The following is a 15,279-nucleotide window of genomic DNA, read 5'->3' on the forward strand; positions in this document are numbered from 1 at the left end:
GAATGGAAGTCTTCCATATTCTTTGTTAAGTTAGTTCCTAAATGCTTTATGGGGGCGCCTGGGTGGCGCAGTCGGTTAAGCGTCCGACTTCAGCCAGGTCACGATCTCGCGGTCCGTGAGTTCGAGCCCCGCGTCGGGCTCTGGGCTGATGGCTCAGAGCCTGGAGCCTGTTTCCGATTCTGTGTCTCCCTCTCTCTCTGCCCCTCCCCCGTTCATGCTCTGTCTCTCTCTGTCCCAAAAATAAATAAACGTTGAAAAAAAAAATTTCTAAATGCTTTATGGTTTTTGTTGCTAGTATGAATGATACATTCTTCAGTAGTTGCTGGTGTAGGTAAATATCACTAACTTTTTAAAAAGTTTTTTTTTTTTAATCTTGCCAAACTGAAAATTACTTCTAGTAACGTGCATATTCTTTGTGAATCTATCTCTGATAGTATGTGAATGTTTATATCAAATACTAGTAAGATGTTTGTTTCTTCCCTTTCAGGCTTTATTCCTTTTGTTTTCTTTTTTGTCTTTTCCTTTCTTGCCCTTTCCTTTCCTTTTTCTCCCTTCTCTTTAAAATACTGGTGGGTAGGAGTTCCACTTCTATGTTCAATACAGGGTCAGTGGGCATTCTCATGTTCCTCTCTATCACCTTACATCCTGTCATTCCTTTGGAAGGTCACAGCAATTTGTGAGTTCTCAGACCTTTTCTAGATTGATCCCTCAGCAGTATTTAACACGATTGACTTCTGCTTCCTTCACTTTCCTGATACTGCATTCTTACCATTTTTTCTTCTCTTTCTTCTACATCTCTTTCAGTCTCCTTGGTTGGTCCAGTCTTCTGCTGCTATTCTCTTCAGTGTTAGTGGTGTTAGTCAAGATTGAATCCTGGGCCCTCTTTCATCTGACTTGAGCACTCTGCCTGACCATGGCTTCAGTTCAATGTGACCATGCCCCTGACTCCAGCTGGCTACTTAGAGGTTCCACACACATCTCTTGACTTTTTAAGACCAAAACCACATCCATTTTCCCCACCCCAGTTCTCCTTTGGTTTACCCTATTTCAGCAATGAACTACTGCCCAGCCTGTTGCTTCAGGCTAGAAACCTGTGTGTCATCCCTTCTTCCTCCCAGCCAAACCACACATCTCTCCACCCCTCTCCACTCTGTCCTCATTCTACTTCCGGCTACCGTCCCCTCTGACCTGTCATTCCCTCTGCCAGGTGGCTGCCCTGAAGCTGGTAGTTGTGGAGTAGCTTCCTGATTTTCCTAATCATGCTAGAGGTGGCAGATCCCTTGTTGGCCCAGTTTTTTTGAGAATCGTTCCTGAAAGTTCAGGCTCCCTTTCTTCATCCCTCTCAGTAATTCTGGGAGCTACTAACAATCCTTAAAAACAAAAGTCTCTGCCTTCAACCTTTTCTTTTTTCCATTTTACTCTCACTTCTGCAGTTCAGAGTGGTATTTCTAAAATTCAAATCTAATCATGTCAGCCTCCTGTTCAGAATTCTTCAGTGATTGCCTGTTTCTTGTTAGACAAAATCCAAAATCTTTAACACCCAAATTGCTGCTTGATCTAGGCCTTGCTTCCTTTACTAGACTTCTCCCTCTTTTGTAATGCAGCTGTGTGCTGGTTTTCTTTAATTTTCCGTGCTGTGCCATGCTCTCTCACCTTTCCAGGGCTTCACACTTAGCCATTGCCCTGACAGTAACACTTATGCCCATCATTTGCAGTATTTGGGCTTCATCTTAGATAGTATGTCCTCCGGGAAGCCTTGCCCGATCCTGCAGATCTGGTTCAGGTAACGTGCGGTCAGTTCCTACTGTACCTTCTTAGACTACGTGAGACATGCTTAGACAGTAACTTCTGTTTCGATAGGGATCCTTAGTACCTAGCACAGTCCCTGGCATATGATAAATGTTTAATAACTTTATTAAATGAAAGTGAAATTCTCTTCTTCTGTGAAAATGTTATTAGTTCTATGTGCTGGTTAACTGAGTTTATCTGGTCCATGGAATGTATTAAAACTTCACTGACAGCAGTAATCAACCAAACAGCGAACTTCCTTCTTTCCTTTCTTTCCTTCACCTTTTTTTATACTAATATTTATTGAACAGCTAAGTGCCAATTTAAAGAAATTAGATTAATGGGGGCGCCTGGGTGGCGCAGTCGGTTAAGCGTCCGACTTCAGCCAGGTTGCGATCTCGCGGTCCGTGAGTTCGAGCCCCGCGTCGGGCTCTGGGCTGATGGCTCAGAGCCTGGAGCCTGTTTCCGATTCTGTGTCTCCCTCTCTCTCTGCCCCTCCCCCGTTCATGCTCTGTCTCTCTCTGTCCCAAAAATAAATAAACGTTGAAAAAAAAAAATTAAAAAAAAAAAGAAATTAGATTAAGATCAATTTGAAATTTCTGAAATTGGTAATAAAATTGACCAGTACCCTTGAACCCAAACCCTTAGGTAGGGCTGGAATGGAAAAGAGTCTGTCATGGAGCCTCTGATTGGGATCAATGTCCGGGTTGATCTCCAGACTTTCTTACTTAACTACATGTCTTCAGTTCATGTGCTTTGGAGAATTAGTAGAATCTTGAATACTCCCAGAAATTCCACCTCCATCTGAGTATAAAGTCCTGCCTTTATTAAAAAGTGCTTAGTTGAATAAGGCAAAAATGTGGTGGGATGCCCTTTTGTTGGCATAAGGTTAGGTTGAATTCTAATCATGTAAGTGAATGGGTTTTATTCAACCCACTGGTGAAGATAAAAGGCCTGAGTGCCGTGTCACTTATTTTTGTGTAGTAGACATGCAAATTATTTCTTTTCCCAGACTATGGTCTGTTATATGGACCAAGACCTAATTTTTTGTCTAACCTTGCCACTGTTAAATCTCCTGTAATGATCTAGCTCTTCATGCACTGAACATTCATTAAGTGATCCAAATAACATTTGGCATTAAAAGAAAAATTATGAGGGGCACCTGGGTGGCTCAGTTGGTTAAGCGTTCGACTTTGGCTCAGGTCATGATCTCGCAGTTTGTGAGTTCGAGCCCCGCATCAGGCTCTGTGCTGACAGCTTGGAGCCTGGAGCCTGCTTTGGATTCTGTGTCTCCCTCTGTTTCTGACCCTCCCCCACTCACACTCTATCTCTCTCTGTCTCTCTCTCAAGAATAAATAAACATTAAAAAAATTTTTTTAAGAAAAATTATGAGTAGTAATTGTGATTTATTTATGAATTTTTTTTAAATCCCCGAATTCTTTTCATGGGATTTTAACTTAATAAAATAATTGAGCTTCATGAAGTTGCTGTTTTTGTGGGTCAAAAAGATCAAATAGCAAATTCCTGTGGTTCAAACTAATATTTATGGAAGAATGCTACATAATAGTTCTTACATTTGGCACAGTGAATTTTTTAAATGTATTTACTCCTTTTAAGTGAAATTAGCAAATTCTGTGTCACCTTAGGAACAGCTGGATTTTATGGTGCTGTAGCAATAGTACAGCGAATAAAACTGTTAAGTGAACGAAGGTGGATGGATATTTCTTTCTTGATGAATTTAGAAGTGTCTAAGAAATACATTTCTGTATTTCACAATGTTTTTCTGAGCTGATTATCAGGATTTTGTTGTTTTTAATCTCCATGTTTTTTCTCCTAAGTTACGAAAAATGTAGTTTATACCCTCGTTGTTTTTCTAGAAACCTTGGATAGAACAATAATAAAGAAGTTAGTTGCTCCATAAGAAACAATCTTGGAACTTAATGCTAATGAGTTGGGTTTTTTTTGTTTTGTTTTGGTTTTTTTGCCAGAGCTACCACAGATTTCTATGTAAAAATAAGAAACAAAAACATTAATATGGTTTATTACAGGAAGGTTTTTTATAGGGGTTTGGTTTCATTGAGGTCCTCTGTGACAAAGCAAATTGATGGCAGTGAAAGGCTAATGATGTCATTGTGATGTCAGTTACTCCTACTTATCCTGCACATGCTTGCTAGTTTGGAACACTGTATGTGGACCTGTGATAGGGGAGGCAAGACAGTTCTGTATGCAGAAGCCCATCATGGCTGTAACTGGAGATGAAACAGGTAAGGATTTTAAAGAGATTTAAATTAATTCTGATTTTTTTTTTTTTGAAGTTTAGAAAAATGAGGACCCTCAGTGTTTCAAAAAGTGCTAATTTTCTATTAGCTGAGGGATAAGAAGTTTCCTTTAATATGTATCTGTATGTATTCAACACACTCTGTTAAAGCATCTTAGTATAAGTGCTTCTTTGCTCAGCATATCGTTTGTTTGACCAAGGCAGTAATCCTGTCTCTCGTCTTCCACATACTGCTTTACTAAAATAAGCTGTTACTTCATCTGCAACCTGTTGCAAATCCAATGCAGCTACAAGTTAAACATACGTAGTGTTCAACTTGTAAAACATTAAGCTTCCGATTTCATTGTTGTGTACAAACGTTGCTCCAAAACAGAATAGGAAAACCCATCGTGTTAGGGGTGTTTGTGTGCCTACTTGTTTCTTTCCTCCTGTATTTAAAATGGTCTGTACCTCAGCTAATCGAGTTCAAAGGGCTGACGTCACTACATTTCCTGGAATCGTGTTCCGCAGGGAAGTGGAAAAGTTAAACTCCAAGCGAGCTGCACATTGACGTCAGCCCCGAGTCATGCTGTGATTTAGTCAGTTCCTTTCTGCTTTGTCAAGTGCTGCTGACAGATTTAGAGCTGTTAACTAGCTCGCCGCTGCCACTATCTCCAAGATCGCTCTTAGACTGAATAGCTTTTCTCGTAAGCCTTACTTTAACATTTCTCTTGATCTTGAGGTAAGTATCTGCTTGACGAGGGGGAACGCTTTGTGAAACCTGTAATGCTTGGCTGAGCAGAACTCCGCAGCCGTCTGTCCCGCTGTGGACGGATGTGGGAAGGCTGAGCCTCCTGCTCAGGCCGCCCGGCACGTGCCCGGGGAGAGGTGGGCTCAGGAGCTCGAGGGTTTCCGTACCCTTTGGTCCCTCCCGGCACTTGCTAGTCAGAGTGCCCTCTAGTGCTCAGTCAGGGAAGTGCTGGGCTTAAATTGTTTCCCACCCCGTCACAGTGCTTTAAAGTTGTGATCCGAAATCCTTCCGTGGTTTGCTTTTCTTAAGTACAGGTAATGATTCTGACTTAGTTACTAATATCCTGTATGTGGTTGTATTGTTGTTTATTCAGGGATGTCTCATTTCTAACTCTGTTCTGAATTTGCACTTGAATTCCTGTAGAATGGATGATTATGAACAGCTTCACCACGGTTTAGTTTTTCAGAGTTAGTGGATCTCGGTTCTCTTCCTAGATGAGAACATTCCATTGTTTTGAGCAGCTAAAACCGGTATTAAAGCGTTTTGAAAATTATCTTGAGGCACTATTATTTTTCTCAGGAGTTTTTATGAAATTTTAGAGAAGCTGTAGATTACAGAAGTTCTCAAATAACAAATTTATTGTAAGATATAGATGGACTTAATCTCAAATACTACATGTCATATGCTAGAAGCAAAAGGCATTTTGCGCATGTTTATTTGCTAAAAATTTTAATTGGTTTATATCTTTCTTACTAACTTTTAATTCCAATTCTCATGCCTAGCCATGAGAGAAAAGTAAAATATAAAAGATTTGAAAATACACAGAATATATTTAAAGATGAAAGTTAAAGGTAAAAATTTGCATATATTTTTAACCATTGTTTGTAAATAAGTGAACATTTTTATACATTTATGTGACAAAATGAGCATACACCATCCTTGAATGGACTTTTTTTCACAGTTTTTTTATAATGGTTAAACATGAGTTAGTTTTTCCAAATTAAAAATTTCCAAATGCTAAAACTAAAAAATGTCAAACTTTTTTCACAAGACCTCATTTAGTTTTGGAAATCATTATTTTTAGAATCTGATTGGTTTTCACAGAACCAATTCTATTTTGAAATGTTTAAAAATGAGAAACTTTTTTTTTTTTTTTTTTTTTTTTTGAAGAGCCCAAAGAGCATAGGGTTTAAGAGACTTTTTTGAAAGAATAGTAGAGCAGCTTTAGGACCCACCTTTGGATTATATCATTTTGGGCTACTTGTGTGGATTGGTGAACCAAATGGACTGATCTAGATATTTGGCTTATGCACTTTTTTTACCATGGCCCACATTTTATATCATGATGCAGTAGACCTGTGTGTGTGTGTGTGTGTGTGTACATAAAACAAATTTTAAAAATAATGCTTATCTTTACATATAGTAAAGATGATGTACTTGTACTTTTCTATTTTTTTTTTTTAATTGCTATTCTTGGCCCATGAAATTGATTTTATAGCTTACTAATGGGCTACAACTTGTAAAGTGAAAAACTGATGTAGACCAAAATCAGGTTCCTAACAATGACTGGTCTGGGAAGAGTTTTTATGAGTTTTTAATGTTTAAAATTGAGAGAGAAAGAGAGAGCACAAGCAGAGGAGGAGCAGAGACAGAGGGAGACACAGAATCTGAAGCAGGCTCCAGGCTCTGAGCTGTCAGCACAGAGCCCGATGCGGGGCTCGAACCCATGAACTCCCAACTCATGGATCCTGATGTGAGCTGAAGTTGGACACTTAACCGACTGAGTCACCCAGGAGCCCCTAGGAGTATTTACTTATAGGATCATAGAATCAAAGGCAGAAAGCGAATATCTAAGGTTTATAGAATTGTATTATTGATTCTTTTGGGTATAGTCTAATTTTTTGTTAGAAATAGTTTTTGGCTTTATTGATAAGCTGATTATGATAAGAGCCTAATTCCATATGTTTTAGTCTCTGAATCTAAAAAATTCCAATGTGTTGTATTCAGCCTGGATTTCTGAACTGTTAGAAACAAACGTTCCAACTTATTCATATTTGGAAAATAATATCTTAGTTAATATTTGATGCATGAGAATAAGAATACATTCCACCTTGTGAAAGGAGGGTACTCTAAAAGGTTTTTGTTTGGGAATTTTCACATAAAGAATGGTTTGGATTAGGTGTAACAGCTTAAAGTTGGTAGCAAAGCAAGTTATAATTATGTTGTAAGTGGGACAAAAACCCAAGTCATTTATCTACCTTAAGTTTTAATTAAACTCCAAATGTGTATGGAGGGTTTACTGACATTTCTATTGTGCTATTTTCCCACTATTTTTGAAAAAATTTCAGTGAAATATAATTTGGGATGATTGTAAAACTCTGCCTGGTTTTATTTGCCTGTATGACTATATCACCTAATAAAATAATTATACTTTGCATTTATGTAAGCATTAAAATAAAAAAATAACAATGTTGCAGTATACATACACATACAAATGTGGTCAGTGCTATCAAAGAAACTATCAGATCATGAGAGACCTATAGGAAGCAGGTAATATAGGTTAAGGTAGGCCTCACTGAAGAAACTATATTTAAATTTTTTTTTTTCAACTTTTATTTATTTTTGGGACAGAGAGAGACAGAGCATGAACGGGGGAGGGGCAGAGAGAGAGGGAGACACAGAATCGGAAACAGGCTCCAGGCTCTGAGCCATCAGCCCAGAGCCCGACGCGGGGCTCGAACTCACGGACCGCGAGATCGTGACCTGGCTGAAGTCGGACGCTTAACCGACTGCGCCACCCAGGCGCCCCTGAAGAAACTATATTTAAATACCCAAAAGGAGAAGCATTTTCCATGTATTCTTACTGATGCAATCCGAGCAGATACTATTATATTCATTTTTTGTATAACAACATGGATTAGTGTGGTAAATAACTCTTCCAAGTTTACAAAGCTAACAAGTGGTGATCCAGTTTGGATCTTCAGACTTCCAGAACAGACCTTGTCTCGTTCTGTTTCCACAGAACATTCACACAGAACATTGCTCCACAAAGGTCACCTGAGAAATTAATCCTAATGTTAGATGTTAATGTTAATGTTAGTGTTAGATGAGTTACCTACCACAGAATACTACATGCTAGTTATAAAACATACAAAATTAGGTTAGCATCATTTTAAGTAGTCAAAGTGGATTTTTTCTAGAGTATTTATTATTACTCTCATAGGACAATAGAGTGTGTATTTGCTATGATATAGAACCTTTAATTTCAATATTTATAATTTCTCATCTACGTAAACTTTTTTTGACTCAAGATTTTCACTTAAACAATTCAGGAAGTTCCCTCTATGTACCTTAAAGTAAAAATATTTAATGGCTTAATTCTTTGTGGTCTATGTGTCATAGTTACTGTAACAAATTTGAAAATGTTCAATGTTCAAACAGTCATGTTTATATAGGGTTTAATTTTCCTGGGAAAAGTAGAGCAGTGGAGAAGGGACAGTCTCTGACAGTGTGAGACACCAGGCAAGGACACAACTGATTTGCACATTGGGAACACTGGTGTGGTGGTAGGAGAGGAGCAAACCAAATGAGAAAAGTGAAGACATCGGTAGCTTCTTGGAGCTACAGAAAAAGTCCCCCGCTTTATAAGTATGACTTCAAACTTACCTCTATTGCTTGTTCCTTAGGTATATTTGGGATTAGGGACACCTAGCAAAGTGACACATGAAGGTAGGAAGCTCCATTTATAAGAATGTTGTTATTCGGTTAATGTGCTCAGTACTGCAGAGATCTCAATAAGATATATACACAAGCAAGATCACCACCATTTGGGATGCGGAAAAGTTGTTCCATTTTGAAAGCTATCAGGATAGGCATTTGGCTGAATTTCTTATTTCTGTCTTTGTTAGGAAGAAACAAACACCTCTTTGACTTGTGAGGCTTTTCATTGTCTTATTACCAGTCTGATGAGCTTGCACCATTTGGTTATTTGTGTTTCTCCACCTTTGAGGTTCCATTCTAAATGATTATAAACATTGAAAAGGACATTTTATATTATCTTTTAATAACTTATTTTCTAAAGGAATTTAATACAGCATAACAATTTTTAATAGGCATATTTATGGACAAAATAAGGAATAAGAGCCATACATTTCAATCATTCTATTACCCAGGTTTGTTAGAAGGGAAACTCCAGGGGAAAATATATTTATGGATGTTATATGCCTTTTAACTAATATACAGCATAAGCATAATTTGGAACATTGTCTTTCAGAACTTAAGGAAGGGAAGAGGAAGGGAACTAACATTTGCTGAATGCCTACCATGTGCCAGGCACTGTGCTAGACACTTTGACATACATTACAGGGGTTATTGTGAGTATTAAATGAGATAATGTATCCCCATTTTACAGATGAGGAAACTGAACTTGCCCCAAGTCACATGGCTGGTAAGTGGCAGAGCTGGACTAGAATCCAGACTCCAAATCCCGTGCTTTTTCTCCTATACCGTGTTTATAGCTTGCAAAGAGAGGTATGAAGTTAATGACCAAAATTGAGAGTTCTAGGAATTTTCTTTTCCCATGAAATATTGATACTAAACCTAAAACACACTAAAGAATTCATGTCAGGATAGTTGGACATATACTATAGTTAGAACTCATCTGCTTCTCAGGTGCCAGATGACTAGCATCTAAGGGAAGAGTAGGAAATAATGCCACTTTGAATAAATACAGAGCATCTTGTAAGGGCTTCCCATGTCTCAGTGTTAAAGACTTAAAGACTTAGCTATAATAACAGCTAATAATAGTCTTAAAATAATAAGACTGCTTATTTTCAACATTCAAATGACAGTGGGCTTGTTCAAAACCCTGGGAAGTTCAAAATTTACTTTGTAGTGTATGTGTAAACCCATCAAGCATCCATTATATGCCAAGTAGCATGCTAGATTATAGAGAGTACCAAAGTAAAAAAAAGATAACCTTGACTTGTATTTAAAATTTTTATTGCCTTAGAATAAATTAGTATGTAAATATCTTTTTCTTATTATCTTCAGTCATAACTGTAAAGCCCCCACTGATGACTCATTTATTTTCAGAAATAATGTATACAGTGAAGTACTAGAACAAAAAATAATGTGGACACTTTTAGTAGTTAGATGGAACAGAAATTGGCCTCTATAGGAGTACAGAGATAAGACTGTGTCATCAAAGAATGTAAGATGGTTCTTTGAACTGTGATTCTAGGTATCCAATCTACTTTAAATTACCACTGAATTCATACTTCTGGAAACTGAAGTTAACTAAGAGAAAAACTTTTTTTTTTGTCACTTGTTTCAACAACAACATTTTTTGACATTTGGATTTTCTCAAAATAAGAGATTCTCTTTGCCCATATCTTTTTAATGTATTTACTAAGATCATAGTTGAATATATGGAATTCATCCATTGACATTTACTCTGTGACCACTAAAAGTGTACCATCATATAGATTCTTTAGGATATTACAGACATTTCTTAATTCCTACTAATTAATACTAATTCATATTTCTGTCATAAACTACTGAGCTACAATCTGATTTTTATTGAAGGAGATAAATATAGAGTATGTCTCAAACATTGTAATAAAACCCAATATATTAGCTGACATCGCAGAACTAATACATCTAAATATATCATCCCCTTCCAAGTTATCATTTTGAAGTGATATTTTATTTCCCTAGCTGTTGGCTCAAAATCTTTTATTAAAAATTTTTTTAATGTTTATTAATTTTTGAGAGAGAGAGAGAGAGACAGAGACAGAATGTGAGCAGGGGAGGAGCAGAGAGAGAGGGAATCTGAAACAGGCTCCAGGCTCTGACCTGTCAGCACAGAGCCCTACGCGGGGCTCCAACTCACAAACCGTGAGATCATGACCTGAGCCGAAGCCGACGCTCAACCGACTGAGCCACCCAGGCGCCCCTCAAAATCTTTTAAGCATACTTGTTTTGAACTGCTTTTATCCTCCATGGTACCAAATTTGGTCCTTTGAGGGTGGTTTCAGCTTTTGGAAACAGGCAAAAGTTTAGAACCATTTCTGGTTTTAAGACCAATGAATGAACTTTATTTTTCATGTGTGAACTATACCTGCCCCCCTTTTTTCCTTTTTAAAAAAAAATATATATATCCTTAAACAAACTTTTATGGATCATATAAGCATTCTGCTCTAACTTTATAGTACAGAAAATAGCAGATGTATATGAAAGGAGAGAGTATAATGAACCCCTCTGTACCTTCCCATTAATTTTGTTGCACTTCTCTGTGACCAGTGTGTGTGCAAAAGAACAACCCAGACCAAGGTCTGCATCCACGCTGCCTGCAAATGTCAACATGATGACATGTAAACTTCTCATCCGTCACTGGCTATTGTTCCAGTTTTAGAAAGTCTGTGTAGCCTCCAGCTGTTCTATTGTTTCAACCTTTATTATCCCATAACCTTCTTCCCTGGATGTGGGTAAAGAGAAAAGAGGACAGAACAATGCAATTCTATGCTCCATTCTATCTCCTCTGACAATGAGATTAAAATATAAAAAAATCTTTAGTCAGCAGTTTATAACTGTTTATAAAATTATCTTCTTAAATATTTCCAAGCTGTAAGATAATATGGCATAGAATGAGATATCTGTGTATATAGTATTTTAAATAGTCACAAAAACCAATTTAGGATTTTCCCCAAGTTTATTAATAGAGACTTTGCTGGTGATCATTATATTTATCACAGTTACTATTAATCACCATTGTTTTTCAAATTATAGAAGGAAGGGGCAGTGCAACCTTATAAATGGTATTTTTGTTAATCTTATGAAGACCGTTAAGTGATCTTCCCCCAAAGCCATTTTTTAAATTTTTTTCTTTATTTTTCACCTAATTCTTAAGCTCTGGGGGAGGTGGGGGGGACTGGCATTTACCCAAAAGGAGCACACAGATTAGTTTTTGACTGACCCTTTAAATTGGTTGGCTATTTTCAGTGATAATATTTCATTTAAGTGGAAAAAGTCTGTGTCCCTTTGGTGTAAAAGTTCAGTTCTTACTCAATAGTTAGAATATATTTTAATGAAGCATGGAAGTGATGTGTTTTATATTTTGATTGGCATTGGTTCAGGCCAATTTTTGTAGGATTTAATAACTTTAAAAACTCTTTTTCTTGCCTTTAGCTTTGAGACACATGAATTTTGTAATATGTCGGAGTGTCAAATTAACTCTGGACAATACCTTCTCAAAGTTGAAACAGTGGTGGTAGAAACATATTTCATCACTTAAATCCATCTGTCTTTTCTAGGAAGCTATGTTTATTGTAGTAGAAAAGCAAATTTTGAGTATAAATTAGGAAACTTGGAGGACTTTTAGTATTCAATCGGAATACTAAGTAAATATTAAGTCTGTCATTTGACTATGATTGTACTATAATTAGAAAACCTTTTAAATGAATACGTAGAAATATATTATTTTCTCAAGAAACCCTCAAAAGACAAAAATTATCATTCCCCAGAGAAACTAGATTTAAGTAGAGCTTTGCTGTTTTGTTTTTTATTTTGTTTTGGTTTTTAAACTGAAAATATAGTAAGCTAGTATTTTCCTTCCAGTACCTCACTCATCTGGTAGTAGGACTTGTATTTAAAGACATTCAGTAACTGTTTCAGGCCTGATATAGGGTACAGGAAGACCTCTTATCTGGAATATTCAGAGAATGGAGATATTCTGCTTAGCTAAAATTTTTGCAGTGGTATGCTAGAACCAGCTCCCACTGGTATGTAGAGTGATTATTAAATTTTCAGGGTTTTTGTAAGCTGGTTGTAAAAAGAGCCATTATTAAAGATTATATATAAAGAAATACATACATATTTAATAAATAAGTTACATTAAAAAGCAATGAATACTCAAAACTCATCACTTCTCATAATTTTATCTCTGCTCTTGAGGTTATTTACATGTGTTTTATCTGTATGTGCTACTTACTGTGTATGTCTTCCCATCTCTACATTCCGGGAGGCCACCCCGCTAGCCTGAAATTGGCCATGGTGAAAGTATTTCCGTCATACGCATTGATAAACAGGTCAGGACTGTTTTCCCCCAGAGAGCTGGTTATTAAACATTTGTCAGCATACCACTGAGTTTAGGCTAAATGAACTATCAGTTGAAGCACTCTCTACTTTAGCCTTTGATAAACACCTTTCTAAAATGCACTGGGATGTTTTTCTACCTTAAATGTATAGAGCATGCTGAAGATTATTGTTCCAAATTGTTCCAGGTGTCTTTGATACCTCAGACTTCTTTAATGCTCAGAATAATCATCTTAAACATTAGCAAGTTCACCTCTTATGACATGTAAAAAGAAATATGTTATTTCCAGGTCAATTTTATATAAAATATCAAGTTGTAAATTGTTTATATAAATTTGTAATATTTTGTTTCATTGCAGCAGCCACTGGTGACATGCCAACTTACCAGATCCGAGCTCCTACTACTGCTTTGCCACAGGGAGTAGTGATGGCTGCCTCACCAGGAAGTTTGCACAGTCCCCAGCAACTAGCAGAAGAAGCAACACGCAAACGAGAGCTGAGGCTAATGAAAAACAGGTAGGATGTTTCACTGGGAATCAGGAACCACTTACTGGGCACATAATTTATTGCTGTGGGGCTTTTAAAGAAATTGCTTTTTCTAAGCCATTTCTCCCAAGTTAACTGTTATGTGGCATATTTGGGTTTGTGCTCTGCATGTGATGGTAATTAGATTGTCTTCTAATGAGAGTGCCTAGCCATGAAACCATGGTACATCCTTATGTGTCATAAGGGTAATGTGTGAAAGATACATTAATGTTTTTAATCATGATGGAAGTACTTTATTACAAATAAAGATTTTTTTTAACTTGGTACTTACTTTGTGAAGTAGGTAATGAGTATAATTTTTTAGTTTCTTTATGGGCAAAATAAATGTGTGAGTTAAGCATTTAACCTTTTAGGGGCACCTGGCTGATTTAGTCATAGAGTCTTAATCTTGGGGTTATGGGTTCAAGCCCCATGTTGTGGGTAGAGTTTACTCAAAAAAAATTAATTAAAAATCTTTTCTAAGCCTTTTATATGTAGTTTCCTTCTTTTTAAAAAATTTATTCTTGAGAGAGAGAGAAAGAGAGACAGAGCATGGGCTGGGGAGGGGCAGAGCAAGAGAGGGACACAGAATCTGAAGCAGGCTCCAGGCTCTGAGCTGTCAGCACAGAGCCCCACGCGGGGCTCGAACTCACAAACCGCGAGATCATGACCTGAGCTGAAGTTGGGTGCTTTACCAACTGAGCCACCCAGGCGCCCCTATGTAGTTTCCTTTTATCTAGTTTGTAACTTTGTTGGTTCTCTGTTATACTGAAATACATACTAATTCTGATAAATTTTAGTCAAGTGCAAATACAAAGCAACAAAGAAATAAAATTACTCATAGCCCCATCATCTAGAGATGCCTATTAATGTTATAGTATATGTACTTTCAGTTTATGCTGTCTCCTTTTCTCACTCATTCTTGTACCATGTCTCTGTATTTTTATTTTTTAAACAGGAGTATGTCCTAAAAATGCTGTTTCCAAAATTTTTTAATTTGACTTGTATATTTCTTGGTTAAGTTTTTATGATGGAAAATGGTGCAAATTAATCTGATTTTCAAAATGAACAGAATAGTCTAAGAGTTCTCTCAGTTAAGTCTTGTTGCCTTATTCCTAATAATGTTCTCATTGTAAGAACACAAAACATTTCAGAGGAGATCATGTGCTTACCTATGACCAGGACCACATGGCGGTAGTTTGTTTAGTAGGCATTATTAGCAAGCTAGTTAATCTAGAAATTGTGGCGCCTGAGCCGCTATGATTCAGAAATAAGTGGTGACTTCCTAACTGTCCTTTGTAACTGAATGCGAACCAGTAGCAGCTATGTTCAGTTTACTAACAGCCCTTAAAATGTCACATTTTTATACATTATAGAACTCCTTAAAGTGGCTTCAGTTCCCAAGCAAATTAATTATCACAGACCACTAGGTGGAGTTTTGTACAGATTATCAGATATAGGATTATTCAGATATACACATCTTTCCCAGTGCTTGTTCCAAATTAACTAAGTCATGCTGGATTCATATTTTCCATTGTCAGTGTTTTACTCAGAAATCCTGAAGGAGCTGAATGGATGGGGCTCACATGGTATCATCCATAGTTTTATGGATGGTCTCTAACTCAGATGTGATGGAGGAATATGGATATTATGAAACTGTACTTTCAAAGGTCTCTGGAGCTGTGAACAAAATTGCTTGTGTGGTCACAGCAGGAAGTTGTGAAATTCAGTTACGAAATATAAAATGTGATCATAATGCAGACTGTAAAATTATTCATTGGTGTCTTATTTTCCTAAAGAAAATAAAAAGACCTAGAAAGTAGCATTCTTCTTTCCCTTTTGTCATTATTTTGTACCTTTATTT

General features: G+C 36.9%; 1 protein-coding gene across 35 annotated transcripts in view; it reads left to right on the top strand.

Moving 5' to 3' along the window:
- CREM (cAMP responsive element modulator) overlaps positions 1-15,279 on the top strand; it is a 70,819-nt gene that overhangs the window by 51,126 nt on the left and 4,414 nt on the right. For 15 of the 35 annotated variants that reach the window (XM_045465534.1, XM_045465532.1, XM_045465533.1 and 12 more), the window contains 2 exons: positions 9,208-9,243; positions 13,250-13,406. In XM_045465534.1, coding sequence (XP_045321490.1) covers positions 9,208-9,243; positions 13,250-13,406 — 193 coding nt within the window. Of the gene's footprint in view, positions 1-3,918; positions 4,053-4,580; positions 4,788-4,833; positions 5,111-8,145; positions 8,526-9,207; positions 9,244-13,249; positions 13,407-15,279 lie in introns of those variants that run through there. The other 20 variants (XM_045465547.1, XM_045465537.1, XM_045465538.1 and 17 more) reach the window with 10 other exon arrangements.

The sequence above is a fragment of the Leopardus geoffroyi genome, chromosome B4, assembly GCF_018350155.1.
Source record: "Leopardus geoffroyi isolate Oge1 chromosome B4, O.geoffroyi_Oge1_pat1.0, whole genome shotgun sequence".
NCBI lineage: Eukaryota > Metazoa > Chordata > Mammalia > Carnivora > Felidae > Leopardus > Leopardus geoffroyi.